The 14,858-nt window shown below is 44.2% G+C and overlaps 1 protein-coding gene across 4 annotated transcripts in view; it reads left to right on the top strand.

Annotated features, from left to right (window-relative positions):
* Positions 1–14,858, top strand: part of TTBK1 (tau tubulin kinase 1) — a 106,321-nt gene that overhangs the window by 13,968 nt on the left and 77,495 nt on the right. For 3 of the 4 annotated variants that reach the window (XM_042789603.1, XM_032994066.2, XM_042789602.1), the window contains exons 2-3: positions 3,512–3,670; positions 12,050–12,197. In XM_042789603.1, the coding sequence (XP_042645537.1) occupies positions 3,563–3,670; positions 12,050–12,197 (256 nt within the window). In that variant the 5' untranslated portion in view covers positions 3,512–3,562. Of the gene's footprint in view, positions 1–3,336; positions 3,379–3,511; positions 3,671–12,049; positions 12,198–14,858 lie in introns of those variants that run through there. The other variant, XM_042789604.1, reaches the window with a different exon arrangement.

Here is a 14,858-nt window from a genome sequence, read left to right as displayed (position 1 = left end):
GATGCCAGACAGGAGGAACAGCTAGCAGAGCAGGATGTCAGAATATGTAGTGGGGCTTATTAGCCTGGTTAAGCATAGCTTTTGGATTTCTTTTTTTTTTTAAAGACCAAGACTAAACTTATAAACCTATAAAGATTCTCCAGTATGGGCTGGAAAGCACAGCAGTATGCAGGAGCTGATTTCACACTTCTTCATGCCGAGACTGGCCAGGAGACAGGATTTGGCCCTGTTGTCACTTTCTTTCTCACAGCTGCTTTCATTTCTGCTTCGCTTGCTATTTCTAGGAGGCCAGTTTTGCAGTGTCTTAGGCTTGCTCAGCTCTCTTGCCTCTCTTCAGGGGAGAGGGGTACAATCGTTTCCTGACATCTTGTACATTTCCTGCAGGAAAAGACAATCTGAAAGTTGTCTTCTCAGTCACTGTCTTCAGAGTTACGTATCTTTACATTCAGCAGTCGGTGCATTTTGAAGCTAAAAGTGATGCAGATATGTCAGAGTTAGTAGATGCTTGTCACCCTTTGAATCAGGAACAGATTTACTGGGCTTCAAGAGAGATCTCATCCTTCCATCTCTCCTCCAGTTCCCCTTAACACCACCTAACATTTAGCAAGCAGAAATGATGGTCTCTGCTGTGTGCTGGGGAAGAGATGGCAGTGCCTTTGCCACCTCCCTTCTGTAGATACGTTAGCAAAGTCAGCTCTAGCAGGGGGCTGGCTGCAGGCTTTGATGCTAGTCAAACAATATTTACACTATATTTTATTGATTTAGAAGGAATTACCATAATGCACAAGTTAAAAGCATCGTTTAAATGTGCTCATATTTTCTGACAAAGGTAACTTCATCCCTTCTTTTGTCTTTGTGACACTCCTGGACATCCAGGTTAACGTGTTCTATCTTGCCATGGGTGTAGGCAATGCTTCCGCGTGACTCTGGCAAACCCTTGGTCCACAGGCTTGCGCGTGTTCCAGCCGTGTTAACACTGCCCCAGGAACAACTTGGGGTATGTTAACATTGCTTTGTGCTGCTACTGTGGTCTAAAACAGCTTGAGATTTGTCTTGGGCTGCAATTAAATTGGCTTTTGGTTTGGCTGCATCACTCCGGCTATAACAGAGCATACCCATAAACTTAATTCTCTAATTCCATATTGCCAAATGGCTGCTATTCATGGTAGTGCCCAGGAGGATTTTGTTGTTTCAAAGCCAGTGAAGATTTACGTGACTCCTTTAAATAACAACCATGTTATCTTTGTACACATGATTGATAAAGGAAAGTGGAATAGTGCACCAGGGAAAGCAGTTCTGCTTTGCCTAGCGTTGGGTGCTCATAGACTTTCGTGCTCTGTCTCTCCTCTAAAATTATTCCTCGGGATTACTTTCCACCACCAGCCACTAGACTGAAATCTTACTATGTGCATTCATCGCTAATGCATACATTGTGTACCGTGCTGCTTAGGTGTTTTGCTTCAAAGTGAAAAATAGTGCGTGGCTGACTTTCTCTGGCAAACTCCTAAACTTCTCTCTGTCTCAGTTGCTACTACAGCCCCGTGTCCTGGATCTCTAGCTGCCTTTGTGTCCCCTGCAGCCAAGAGCCTGCCTCATGCTGTACTTGTCTTCATGAAGCGATGCCAAGAGACCTTCAGGAGTAGGGAGGGGACACCTGCCTCTACCTGTGCGTTAATGTTGGGGGGGTTATATTTTTGTAATGCTGAGTGTTTGGGACAGTCTGTAACTAAATGACTTTTATTTAAATAAGAGAAGAAAAGACAGCCTTAGAAGAGATTTTGGGGGGGGTTCCCTCCCCTGTGCAGCCTGTGGTGGTGTGCAGGGAGGCTGGGCGCACTGGTGCCTCAGGGGTGGTCAGTTCACACCTTCTGGTGAGCAGGAAGGAGCGTGGCAATGGCTTTAGACTTGCTCACGAGGAAGAAGAAGCACAAATGTTGCATACTTTCTCATTGGAGAGCTTTCCAGTTTCTTACTTCAATACCACGGCGACTGAAAGGGCTGCTGTCCCATACAGATGCAGGACTCTTTCTATGAGAATTTGGAGCATTTTGCAGCACCTTTCTTCTGAATGTCTTTAATACTCAGCTTCTTCTTACTTCTCTTCTATCATTTTGATTGCACTGTTGCAGATGACATATTGTATGGACGTTTCTCAGCAGCCCTCTTACTGCATTAGTCTGCTGCTCCTTTTTCCACGTAGTTATCTTCTACATCTAGAATGAAATCTCCTTTTGAGAAGATCTTCTGCGAAGATCTCTTTGAGATCCTTTGTTCGTGCTTTGTTTGATCATCCTCGGTGTCTTGCACTTTTGACATCCTTCTGTCTGCTCCTTCCTTGTGCACATTACATGCTGGTCACTTCCTATCCTTCCTTCTCAGTCCTTTTATTGCTAGGGAATGAGCTCCTCTCTCTACTTGAGCTCATAATTCACTGGTGACTTTTTTTCCTTTTTTGGGGCCTGAAGAAGTGTGATGGCTGAATGATCAGCTCTAGTCTTTTTTTCTAATTTGGTATTTATGTTGTTAATCTTATTTAAGTCTGCAGTCAGAGTGCTACGGTAACACTCATTTGTAGAAAGGAAAATATTTCATATTTTGGGGCAAGGATGATAGAATTGCCAAAAAAGCCTAACAAAAGATCCATGCTTAATAAAAGATCTGGCCTACTTCTAAAGCCCAAAAAATATCTTACCGGAAGAGATGAAATGCATTGGGAAGATCTTCTATGAGTCTTGTTGCAATTCAATTTCTTCCAGGAAAGTGGAGTTAATGTGCATCTGAAAGTTATTTCTGTAGAAGAATTATAACCAAAAAGCCTCAAAATAAAATTAGTTTCAGCCTAGGCTATCTGGAGCTCCCTATAAAAGCAGGGAAAAGGGACGCGAGGTAGAATGCAAACACCTTAGGAACAAGATACGTCTCTGTGTTTTAATTTGATCATTTTTAGCACTGTGTGTATGCTGTGAGGAGGACTAATTTAGACACGGCTGGAGCCCTTTCTAACCATCCCCGTCTTCTTTGCTTGGCTGTTCCTCACTGATAGTGTCTGTAATCCTGGCTCTTCCACCCTATTCAGGTGCTTTTAGGCTTATTGAATGCAATACCTCGCAAACCTTTCTGATTTGTGTCGGATGCTGTCCAGTGAAAACCGTAAAAACTGCGTGTGTGGCAGCTGCTCTGTTAAAGCAAGGCCCCTTTGCCTGGTAACCTGAAGCTTTTGGCATCAAATTCTCTTTGACTTGCTGGCCGTCAGGCCCAAGAGCCCTGGGCTCCTGCATGGTAGAGCTGGTAACTGTCACCCTTCTGGTGGTGCTGCTGACGAGAAGCATGGGTGCGCCTGCCGGGCTTGTGCACGGAGTGAGCTGAGGTGGTCACAAGGTGAGTTGGCCTTCTCCCCTGCGAGACTGCTTCGGATTTTCTCGTAAGCAAAACCTGCGGAAACGTAGCATGTACTTCTGCCGTGACCTGCACTAATTTTGTCATTCCTTCCCCCCGCCCCTTTTCTCCCCAGATAAATGGCTCGTTTAAATTGGGAGCTACTAAAATACTCTCTGGCTGGCAAATGCAGTGCCTAGCAGCAGTCATCAAGGACGAACCAAACATGAGTGGAGGAGGGGAACAGGTCGACATTCTTCCGGCCAATTATGTGGTCAAAGATCGCTGGAAAGTGGTGAGTAGCTCTGGTTTTGTGCTTCCTTTGGCGGCCCAAACAGATCTCCTCCTCCTGGAGCAGGGTAGGAACTTGTCTGGTTAATCCTGGGCTCCATCAAGCGAGTGGAGCGGCGTGGTTTGGCACGTCAGCAAGAAGATGGCCAATATTGCCACAGTGGGTTGTAGAGTGGTGTTTTTAGAAAACTAAACCTGCCAAGGAGTTTTAGGTAGGATTGAACTGTTGGAGCAGGCTGTCATCTTTTAGTAAGCTACTTAGATTTTGAGTAATTGTGGCAAAGAATACTACAGATGTCCCTATAAATAAATTGAATTACAGTAAGATAATTCAAAAGCAAATGCTTAAGGTTGGAATGTCAGCTACTTCAAAGGTCAGAAATTCCATATTTAGCTTGTTGGTGCAACTTCTGTGTACATTTATTAGGATACTTTTAAAAATGATATCATCACCTGTTGAGAGCATTAGTTCTTCATGGGACAGGTGTCTTAGCTGTTGTACAAGCTGGATGGCGTACACTGAATTAACAGCCATTTCATCTTTTAGGCAGTCAGTGTGTGGCTGCAGATCTCACTATCCATTTAAATTAATGGCACAAGTTTGCCGCTTAAACTCAGTTTTTTGTTTCTTATTGCTTTAGTATCTCTGTCAGATATATATATATATATAGAGAGAGAGATAAAAATATATAATTTATTCATGCTTTTACCAGGTGATACAAGAGAAAACTATACCTTGCTTTTACAGATAGGTTTTCAAATTTAGTTATATCTTAATTTTTGTTATTCTTTACACACTGCTTAATATTTGTGACCAAAGCACAACTCCACTAGCCGTCGCGGGCGTCTAGGCACGCTCGTGGCTTCTGTAGATCGGAGCTGGCTGCCTTGCCTTAGGCACCCAGCAGAGGAGCGCGTGGGTAGTGGTGGCCTGTGAGCGGGGACTTCGGCGGTGTGACCAGAGTCATGCAAGGGTGCTGTGGTAGAGGCAGGGGGAGAATCCCATCCCCTAGGCATGTGTTTCACTGCCACCAGATTTGGTCAGAGGATACAGTTCCTCTTCTGTTCTCTCGCTTTCTCTTGAGTCGTACAGTGAAGTCTTTGTGATGGAGGGGGAGGTAGTATTATGTTATCATTTCAGTTAAAGAAACTGGAATATAACATGTGAAAGGATCCCGCACCTTTATACTTCTTGAAATTCTCTGTGTGTTTTCTAGGAGTTTTTGTTTTCTGGCTTTAAAAGCTTTGTTTTTAAAAAGCTAGAAAACAATTTCAATCCCATGAGTGCCATCGTATCCATTTTTAACTTGGATTACCAGCAGCGTCTGAACCATTAGACTCCCAGCAGAAGCGGCCCTGGTTTGGACCACGGGTGATTTGTCGTGGTAGCACCAGGTCACCTCCCCGTGCTCACCAGCTCTGGTACAGCTGCCCCGCCAGTGTTGCAGCGGGCTGGGAAGAGCAGAGGGCTGAAGAGGCCCTGAACTCCCTGCAGGTCCAGGCTGTGGACGGGTTACTTTCAACAGCTCACTTCAGACAGCGTGCTGTCCTTTTATCAGACCTGCCCCTGCCTGCACCTCTTTGTTGCCCTGGGCAGTTCCTCCTCGCTCTGTCCTGTTACTCCCCCATTGCTTGCCTCTCTTCACTCTACCCCTTCGCTCCTGCTTGCTCCACAGCCTTCACTCCTCTGTCTGGCCAATCCCCGAACAGCCTATTTATATTTAAGCAATTCAAACTGCTCTTCATTCTCCATGCTTCCTGAGAGCAGATGGAGAATCTCAATTTTCTCTGTGATTAGATACCAAAATGGAGACAACCCCTATCTCCCCCCCGGAGCTTTCTGGCACAGCTGAAGGAAAATCTTGCCGTGCTCTTACAGCTCTGGGCTGGAGCACGTATACTTGTTTTGGCAGGACGATACATGTGCAGGTTAATTGACATGTAGGACTCAAAACATATTCTGTACTTAGGACTTCTCAGAAAACACTGCTTGCAGCTTTTATCTGACCCTCTCTGCACGAATGGAAATTTCCTCAGAGCCTACAGTTTGGTCAGATTGGTGCGTGTTCTCTGCAAAGCTGAATTTAGATGCTCTCCTGATCCTAAGCCATTGCTTGAGGTGCATGGCTGCAAATACTCATTCTTCTCCATCCTCCTGTACCCTAGCTAGCTTCAGCTTGTACCGTTCCGACTGTTACCAAACTCTGAGTTTCTCCTTCATAGACAGGGGTGCTAAAACTTCTGTAAATGGTGGGAGTATTTTTTAACACAGTCTAAACAAAGTAACTTTGTTCTTGGAAAGAGCAGAACTCTTAAAAGCACCAAAAACTACAAATAAAGCCTGAAATACGCTCAGCTATGCTCACAGGGAAACATTTCAAACTAATTTTAAATTTGGTAGAGGCACTAAATGTGGGATTCAGTGACTTGTTGCATGAATCTGTGACTGGGGACTGCTAGAAGCTCTACCCACTAATTCTGCCTCAGAAGATATAGACATGTGCAGCTATACTGTCAACAACAACTACATCTAACTAGAGAATTAGCCTTTTATGTTTATAACGTTGGCTCACAGTAGTCTTCAGTACTGCTTTGAGGTCATTACCCCACTTGAAGGCCCTGAGAAATTACGTGACTTGCTAAAGGACGCAAATAGCAATGAGAAATTCTAATTCCTGGGAATTTGGCCTTGTGCTAGCTGAGTTGTGTGTCGTGACCCTTCGTTTCTGCCCCCCACCTCCCCCTGCCCCCCCCAAAGTGCCCACCCTTTAGGCAGGCCTTCTGTGCTGTCCTCTTGCTGAGCTTGGTATTGGTGTGGGACCAGTCAGAATTGCCAGCTGCGTGGGGCTCTAAGTTGGAAAAAATATAAAAAATATAAAAAAAACCTCTGTTGGCCCAACAAAATAGATAGCATAGAATTGAGCGACAGATGAAAAAGGGAGTGTACCTTAAAGTCAGCATACAGCTCTAACATCAGTAGTAGTATTTTTTCCTTTATCATAGACCTTTCTGAATCTAACCCATAGCATGCGAGCCAGACTGTCCAAGCTTTGCTGGGATTGATGGATCCTGCTCAAGCAGGTGTGTGGCATATTTATGTGATTCTGGGCTTCAGCTGCCAGGAGGTTTTTTGTGTAATTTCTCCTCCCATTGTAACTGTCTCTGGCTGGGCATCTGCTTAAACCTCATAGTTCTTAGTGCTGGCATACTTCCAGTATTGAGCCAATTTCTAATTTTAGATCGGTGTAATGTATTCCTTGAATTCCCTTCCTCCTCCCCTCCTGTATGCTGACTGATACAGTTTTGACAAATGAAAACGTTAGTCCTCTGCAGTTAGTCTGTTGATACTTTATTTTCCTGTCGCTCCAAGCCAGAAAAGTTTGGCTGTCCGACAGCAATCATATTCTTGTTTTTATTTTTGGAGAAAGGCATGGGCAAGGACTGCTTATGCTTTTTCTCAAAACTATTGGACTTGGAGAAGTATTCTTTTGAGTCATCGTTCTTTACTTGCAGGTATTTTTGATGCTTTGACGGGATGAAATTTGGCCAGTACTGGAACCATATGACTTCTGCTGAAGCCCCAGAGGGTGACTTGATCTACACGTGCTCTGAATGATGTGAACTGCTTTGTTCAGGGGAGGGAACAAGGTCAAACTTGTACTTGTTTTGACATAGGTATAGATGCTAAGGCTGAGCAGATGTATCTCTTTATTTCACCTAAAGACTTTGTATTGGGGATTCACAGCTATGACTTACTAGCAAGACAGTTGGCAGCTTCTGCGCTGAGCTTTGAGTACAAGTGGTGACTCTTGTACACACGTGTGTGCTTTTGTCAGGTGCAGGCCATGCTTTGGTTTCTTCCAGGTTTCTGAGGATCTTGAACTGAAGTTTTGGTTACGCTTGTCCTTCCCTTGTTTATTTTGGAAACCTTGCTGGACGCCCTGCAAACTTTTGTGGTCTCTTCACCTTGTCTTGGTTGCAAAGGCTGTTTATGGTTCTGAGAGGGAACTTGGGACAAGGAAGGTATTTTGTCAGTCTTGGGGCCTGTTTTGGTCTCACCTGGTGCAAAATTGCTTTAATTGGGCTTTGGCAGGTCTTCAGGTGATTTAGAATGTGACTGGTTGACTTCTTGATTGACTTTTCAGTTCATGCCTGTTTCATATAAGTTAGTTTTCGCTGGAGATCAGTACAACTTCAGTCCTCTTAAGCAAGTTGAGTGGCCTCTGAGAGTTTGGCGAATGTAGGTCCACTCTTCCTCACCTGTTGTTAAGTCAGACGAGGCCTCCTAGCCATTTCTGGATCAGGTAGCCTGTTGAATTGGGCTGCAGAAGTTGCAGGCTTAACTATACAAGTGCTTCTAAAAGGTGGTCACAGTAGTCACTGTTTGACCTTGTCAACACTAGAAGCCTGTGGGTCGGCTTTGACCCTAGCTGAGCTCACCACAGGTCACTGGCTCTCGGTTTGGTCCTTCACTTTGGGTTCAGAGCATTTGTTCTTGTTCCCGACCTTGCCATTGATCCCGAGACTCTACCACACGTACTTTGGTACGGGAGCGTTTTCCTGGGAAGGTCTAGTCTTTATATCGTATCCTTGGAAGGCAGACTTTGTTTAAAGCAGCTATGTCTTATACACTTGCTGAGTAAAAGGTTAAATTTGTAATTCAGGGATATCTTTTGGGGGGGAGGGGGAGCGTTGCCTTGTTGGGTTTTTTCTGAGCTGTCCCTCTGTGAGTACCACTTTCTGTTTAGTGGGAAAAGCTATGTGTTATTTGATTTTGTTTTTTTTTTTTTATAGGCTCTGGAGGATTGTGCTGCAAGATTCTTTTCAGGGTAAATGCAGAATATTTCAGGGTATTTAAAGGAGACTTCAAAGGGAGCCATCTGTGTCCTGTGTAACTACTGATACATTCAGGGGGGCTTTTCAGTGTGACTTCCCCCATCAGGACATGGCTGGTTTGTGTCAGTAGTCCTGACAGACAGTCCAGTTTGGGGAATTCCTGGAACCTCCTAGTTGGAGACATGAGGGGTCAAGTAGAGTGGATTTTTGGTAACCGTCTACTCTAAGGGCCTAATGTGGCATGAAACCTCTTAGAATATGGAAGAAGCACCGCAATGAGCTGTACGGTCACGTTGCCTTTAGTGGGATACTGGAAGGACTGAACTCATGTCTGAGGTGCCGCTTACTTAGTTGTCTGTGTGCGAGTCCAGTTAGATACCTGGGTCTGATCAGATGAATTGTTCACTTGACTCCACAGGCTGCAATGGAAACCTGGACACCCAGCTCACGTACAGGCTCGTGCATTCAGGTAGAATGAATCCTGCTGGTGTTGTCAGCCTGTACCTCAGTCTTAACAGTAAATGAACCGGTGGACGTTAGAAAATAGAAGAGAGTATTCCCAGGGCAGTGAGGTTTAGCACGGGCTGGTACTCACAAGTATCACTTCGATGATTCTTATTAGATGTTCCCCTCTCTTTCTTGACTTTGTGTCTAATGGTTTCATTATTTGCTTATTTTCTTGAGTGGTATATGCCCAGCTCTCCTTTGTGTCCAGCAGAAGACTGTGCCGAGTTCACCTTAGACAGTGAACTCCCACAGAGCACCCAAGCAATAAAGGAATGCCTGTGCAGTAAGCTCCTGACCTCAGCCAAGACCTTGAGTTGCAAGAATACAACTTGCTCTGCAACAAAGCAAAGGAAATGGCTGCTGATGGCCTCTGGGTTTTGCTGAAAACCCAAGGAGGATGGCAGTGGTGGTAATGATGAATAGGACCATCTGGTGTGCTGGGAAAAGTATGCCAGAGAATAATTTCCATAAGAGGGTGAGAAAGGATGTGAGGAAGCAGAGACAGCTTGAGGGCTCTTGGACAGTGAGGTGCATCCCTTGGCTGGAACATGTGTATAAAATTGGTTCTCTGATTCAGCAGAAGCTCTGATCTGGATGTCACGCCATCTCGCATTTGTTGCTCTGTAGGCTTATATGGGTCCTCCGATTTAGCTGTTTTCCTGGGTAAGCAGTCTCAATACCTGTACCTTTCTTCCTGAACCTGCTTCTCTGATGCACGCGTTCTTTTGCTTTTTCTGAGGTAGCAGTCCTTGTCTGTCCTTCGTTTTTCCAGGCTCCTGGTCCTTCTCTTCATCCTAAAATGAAGCACTCCTAACTCAGTAAGAGCCTCTAGCAGCAAGGTGATTGATATTCTGCATCGTACACGACTAGATCTTCTTACAGATCCTTATAGTGCCACTATTCTAATGATACTACTGTGCTGTTCCATTTATATTGCAGTAGCTTTGCATTTTGTCAACTGTGTTGGATGTGGGAACTATCCCTGTTAATGCCAGTGAATGGAAAATCATTGTGTGTGTCTGTGCTGGCTCAGCAATATCTCTCCCCAGATCCAATTCTTGAATTTGCAACCCAGTGAGATGTTTGGGTAGCCTATATTTCCCCTCCATCCCATTTATGTTGTCTTACATTTATTACTGTTGACTTTTGCTTGTTATGTTACCCATTTTCCCACCGAGACTTTATAATCTTCCTCAGTCCTTCCAGATCCCAACTAAACTTTTTGCCTTCTGCAGCTTTTACTGTCCCTTTCTGTTTCCCTTCTGTCTCGTTAATATGTCTGGCAACAGAAGGTCTCGTGCATTGAATCCGGAGGTATTAGCTGGCATGTTGTTGCTATGCTGAATGTAGCATTGTTTTGATAGAAAAAATTTTAATAGCCAGCTCACTTAGTGTGAATTTCCAAGTAGAAGGAGGGATGCACTCTAATAATTCATGAATAGTGTGTAGAGGCCTAGTTATTGGACTGTTTACTGTATGAATATGCCCAGTTAGCCCAATGGAAGGTTGTGAGAAAAATAGCAAGTAAAAGGAGAAGAAAAACAGCTCCAGACAGCAACTCTCAAAGGGTTGTCAAGAAATAGCTTCATGCAGAGCTGGTCTTTCTTGACATGGGAACCAGAAAAACAAGTTATTTGGATTGCCTTAAGAAGAAAAAAACCCCTGGCCCTTGGGAGGCAGGGCCCTTTGTTCAGTAAACTGGACAGATGCACAGGACAGGACTTCTGTGGTGCAGGAGACACTAAAATATCATCTAAACCTCATTAAACATTGTGTAAGATACGTGTTTGACTATCTGCCTGATTTAAAGTTCTTTTTCTTTTCAAGTGTAACGCCTGCCCTTGGAAAGAAGTAGTGCTGAGGGCTTCCTGAGCAGTTGTGAACAGAGGGAACACAAAATGCTGAAGGGAAGGGCTGCAGCTAGGTTCAATAGACAAGTGCTAAGCAGATCAAAGGAGCCCTGCTCTATCTCTGCAATAGACCTGAATTTGTTCCTGGGCAACACAGCATGTTTTAAATATATCTAAGAGCAACAAATATACAATAATTTTCCTGGCATAGACGTTGACACTTGCAACACGTTAGGAGTCTGTCTTATACATGCATATGTATAACTATATGTGCATATGCTGTCAAGTTTCAGCAGAAGGATAATCAAGGAATCACCTTCCAGGAAAGGCAGAGGATCCCAGCTTGCTCTCTGAGTGGGTGGCTACTCCAGAACAGTCAGACTATCTGTCTCTAGTAGGTGCATGTCAGATACGCTGAAACTTAGACATTTTTAGCTTTGAGTTGATGTCAATTGAAATTGTTTTGTTTCCAAGCAATGATAGCCTTCTATTGTGTAACAGTCGTTAATTTTGCTCATAGACACAAAAAGCATCTTTTGGTGTGGTTTAACATTAAAAAGGAAAAAAAAAAAAAAAAAAAGAGAGAATAAGAAACAATGGAGTGGTATTTGTGTCTTGTACGTAACTGTTTTGAGGTAATGCAGTTGGCGGTTCTCTGAAAGGTGACACTGAAGTAACCTCACTAGCAGAGCAGGTCAAGCATCTTGTAAAATATTCCAGTGTGTTAAAATCCTGTGAATGAGATGTAAACTTCATCTAACTTATTTCTTGAAAGCATTAGTTCCAACTGCCATGGTTGTATTTTACTGGAGAGATGTGTTTGTTGAGAGGGAATGACAGTTTTTATCTCCCATGGTCTGGATAGAGGTTCTGCTATCTCCTTGAAGGGTCTTTCCTTGAATTTTGTCAGGAACATTATTGAGGTAATAGGCATTATCATTGGCTTTTAAATATATCCTGTCATCATTTGCTAGGCTTGTTCTTTGTTGTTAAAGCAAAGAATTTCTACATAGCACAGTCAAGAGCTGGGCTTGCACCTAGCTGTGCAGTGAAGGCATTCAGGCACAGCACAGATTGGGAGCTGAGTTTGTTCTCCCTGTGCAGTAAAGAAACTAATACCTGGCTCTGTGAGAGCCAATTTGATGTTGCCTCTCTCGTACATTGTACCAAACCTCTTTGCACTTTTCTAGTTGAAGAAGATTGGCGGAGGTGGCTTTGGGGAGATCTATGAGGCGATGGACCTGCTGACCCGTGAGAACGTGGCCTTGAAGGTGGAATCAGCCCAGCAGCCCAAGCAAGTTCTCAAGATGGAAGTGGCTGTCCTGAAAAAGCTGCAGGGTAAGGCAGAAAGCTCTTTGGAGGTGCTAAAGGTCACTGTGCATGTAAACAATTAGAATCTGAAGTTGCAAATGGCTTTTATAATTTTCTCTTTAGCTTCTATCTGTATGTGGTGTTATACTAAGCTCAGAAAGTTATTACACTCTGCAAAGTGTCCTATTCAAGTGGATTTCATCTACAGGGACCATTTCTGTCTGCCAGGCTATAAGAACAATGAGGAAACTTAAACTGAACTATTGGTACACTGGTCTGTGCAGTCTAGTGATACTGATTAGGTAATAAGGAATAGAGCAAGGAATGTCTGACCAAGAAATGAGGTTCGCTGATTGCCTCCCAGAGGACTGGCACAGTGTTTGACTATAGCACTGTGAGCATGAAGAGTCTCCGAGTAAAATGGTTGACTAGGAGATGGGTGCAAAAAGTAGATAACATGAACTACAGAGGAATTGGCAATTAGTAATTAGTTAATGTGCCTGCCTGTCCTGAAGGTAAAGCGTGACGTGATTATCGGTCTTTTAGTTGTAGGAGTGGTGGTTCTGAATTATGTTAATTTGAATGATATGCCTGTTCTTAATTTTCCCTCACACAGTTTATATTGGTTTGGATGTGGAAGTCAGCCCTGGGACCATCGATTTCTATGGTTGAACCTGGCAAAGGTTTCAAACTGACTGGGAAGCAGCAGAATGGGAGCCTTCCCTGACTCATGTCTAACCCTGCTTCCACTTAAGAAATTACACTGAAGGGGGACTTGCCTTATGCCAGGATGCTGTTTTCTGTTTGCTCAGATGAGACTATAGATACGACTAAAAGTTAAAGCTGCCTGTGCTGACCTTTAAAGTCTTTAAGGTCACAGTCATTCTGAGGGCTGAGCTAGTAGCATAGGGTGAAAGAAGCCAGCCAGTATCCCAAAGGCTTTTGCAATGCTGATGAGATAGAGCTTTCACACCAGCGTGTGCAAGGGAGCAGTCTTGCTGCAGTTGTTCTTGGCTGAAGGAGCAGTGAGGGTGCTTCTACTGAAAACTGGTCCCAGAGGGAGGAGGTGGACAGGGAATGTCCAAATCTGCCTTTGAAGCAGTGAGTAGGATCCTTATCACCAGGACTCATGCTTCAGAGATAGTGTCGTGGCCCTGTGCCGGTGTCTATAGCTCTGCCCTTGCACAAAATCTCCAGAGGTATCGTTGAATTAGAGGGTGAGACTGTTGCGGGCCTTGTGAAACAGGGGCTACCCAACGTTTGTGACAGATTGCCTCTAGGTAAAAGTCAGGGAATTATTTTTGAAGGTCAAATAGTTTTCCACAATTCAGCTCTTTGGAGAGGAGGACTGGCAAGGCCTTTTTTGAATACACTGTATTGTGATAGCTGCAGCTGAGCTGTGTGAAGAGAATCGAAACAAAGGAGAAATCAAGCCGGGTCATTAGGAGGAAGCTTGCTGTTGGTCTGTGAAAAGCCTGGATACACAGAGCTCCCAGAGAACAGCAGAGCAGGTGGCTGAGGTCTGAAAGCAATGCAGTGAGGACAAGCAAGGCAGAGATTTGGATTTTTGTATTTGGCTGTACACTTGGAACTGCTCTGAATTGAGTGGGGGTGTGACTGTGTAGAACGGCAGATTATTAGAATACCAAGAGATGATGCTATCATGCTGGCTAGAGTCAATACGTGTTACATCCACAGCAGGGAATGCCTGAAAAGCATGCCCTCGAGTCACTAAATCAGAACTAGCATCAGAAAATGTGCTAGGAGTTGACTAATACTCGTGCTTTTCCATCAGTGTTTATTTCTGGAAAATAGTTGAGAATACAAAATGCTTGAAAAAACACCCACAGCTGTACACAGCGTGATCCTGGTAACTGGGGAGAGGGGAATGGTGGTGTGTGGAATTAGGAAAGTCCCTTGGCAAAGCAGTTAGCAAATATTAAGGGACAGAAAAGACAGAAGGAGCAGAACTGGCTATGCATCAGCTATCCTGCATTTAAGAATGACAAATAACTTCAGCCATATTTTTAAAATCAAGCTGTTCTGTGAAGAATTTAGCTTTTTTGGTTCAAGGTTGATCCCCAAATGCTTTACTGAAATAAATGATCAAGTTAAAATAAGACATAAGGTTGAGAGAGTTGGGAGCCATGTATTGTGTATGTTTTGACTCAGCTGTTGCGAAGAGGTGAGAAACATTTCAGAAAGGGAAATGCTGACTTTATGCAAATAGTTGTTGGATGGAGGAAGTTGGTGGTGTTACCATAGGTGATATAGCCAGTTCACGGTTTTCCAGGTGAAAAGCAAGGGAACGGTGTTGTCTAAAATTCCTCTGTACTTTGCTGGTAGAATTGAACATCACAGCGCCTCTTACATAGAATAGCAATAGCTGTACTGTTTTCTATCCAGGTGTCACACCAACATTAAAGGACTGATGAGCTGCTGCTCTTTTCAGAGCCTGTGATCAGGGTCTTGCAAGTTGCTAGAGCTTCAGACTTTGGGATAGAGAAGGCTGGCCATTAGCCCAAACTGCAGGACCTGATTTGTGTGCAGCCCGGCCTCTCAGTGCAGTAGCTCCTGCTCAGTTTGAACTGCAGGCTGTTGCCAGCAGTCAGACTTTCTGGGACGCTTTGTGGAATAGCCACATAAGGAACACAGCTGCGGGTCCCCCACGGTGTCCTTTCTGCACTG

Source organism: Tyto alba, unplaced genomic scaffold (assembly GCF_018691265.1).
Source record: "Tyto alba isolate M040663 unplaced genomic scaffold, T.alba_DEE_v4.0 Super-Scaffold_16, whole genome shotgun sequence".
NCBI classification, from domain to species: Eukaryota; Metazoa; Chordata; class Aves; order Strigiformes; family Tytonidae; genus Tyto; species Tyto alba.
This window is presented reverse-complemented; position numbering and strand designations above follow the sequence as displayed.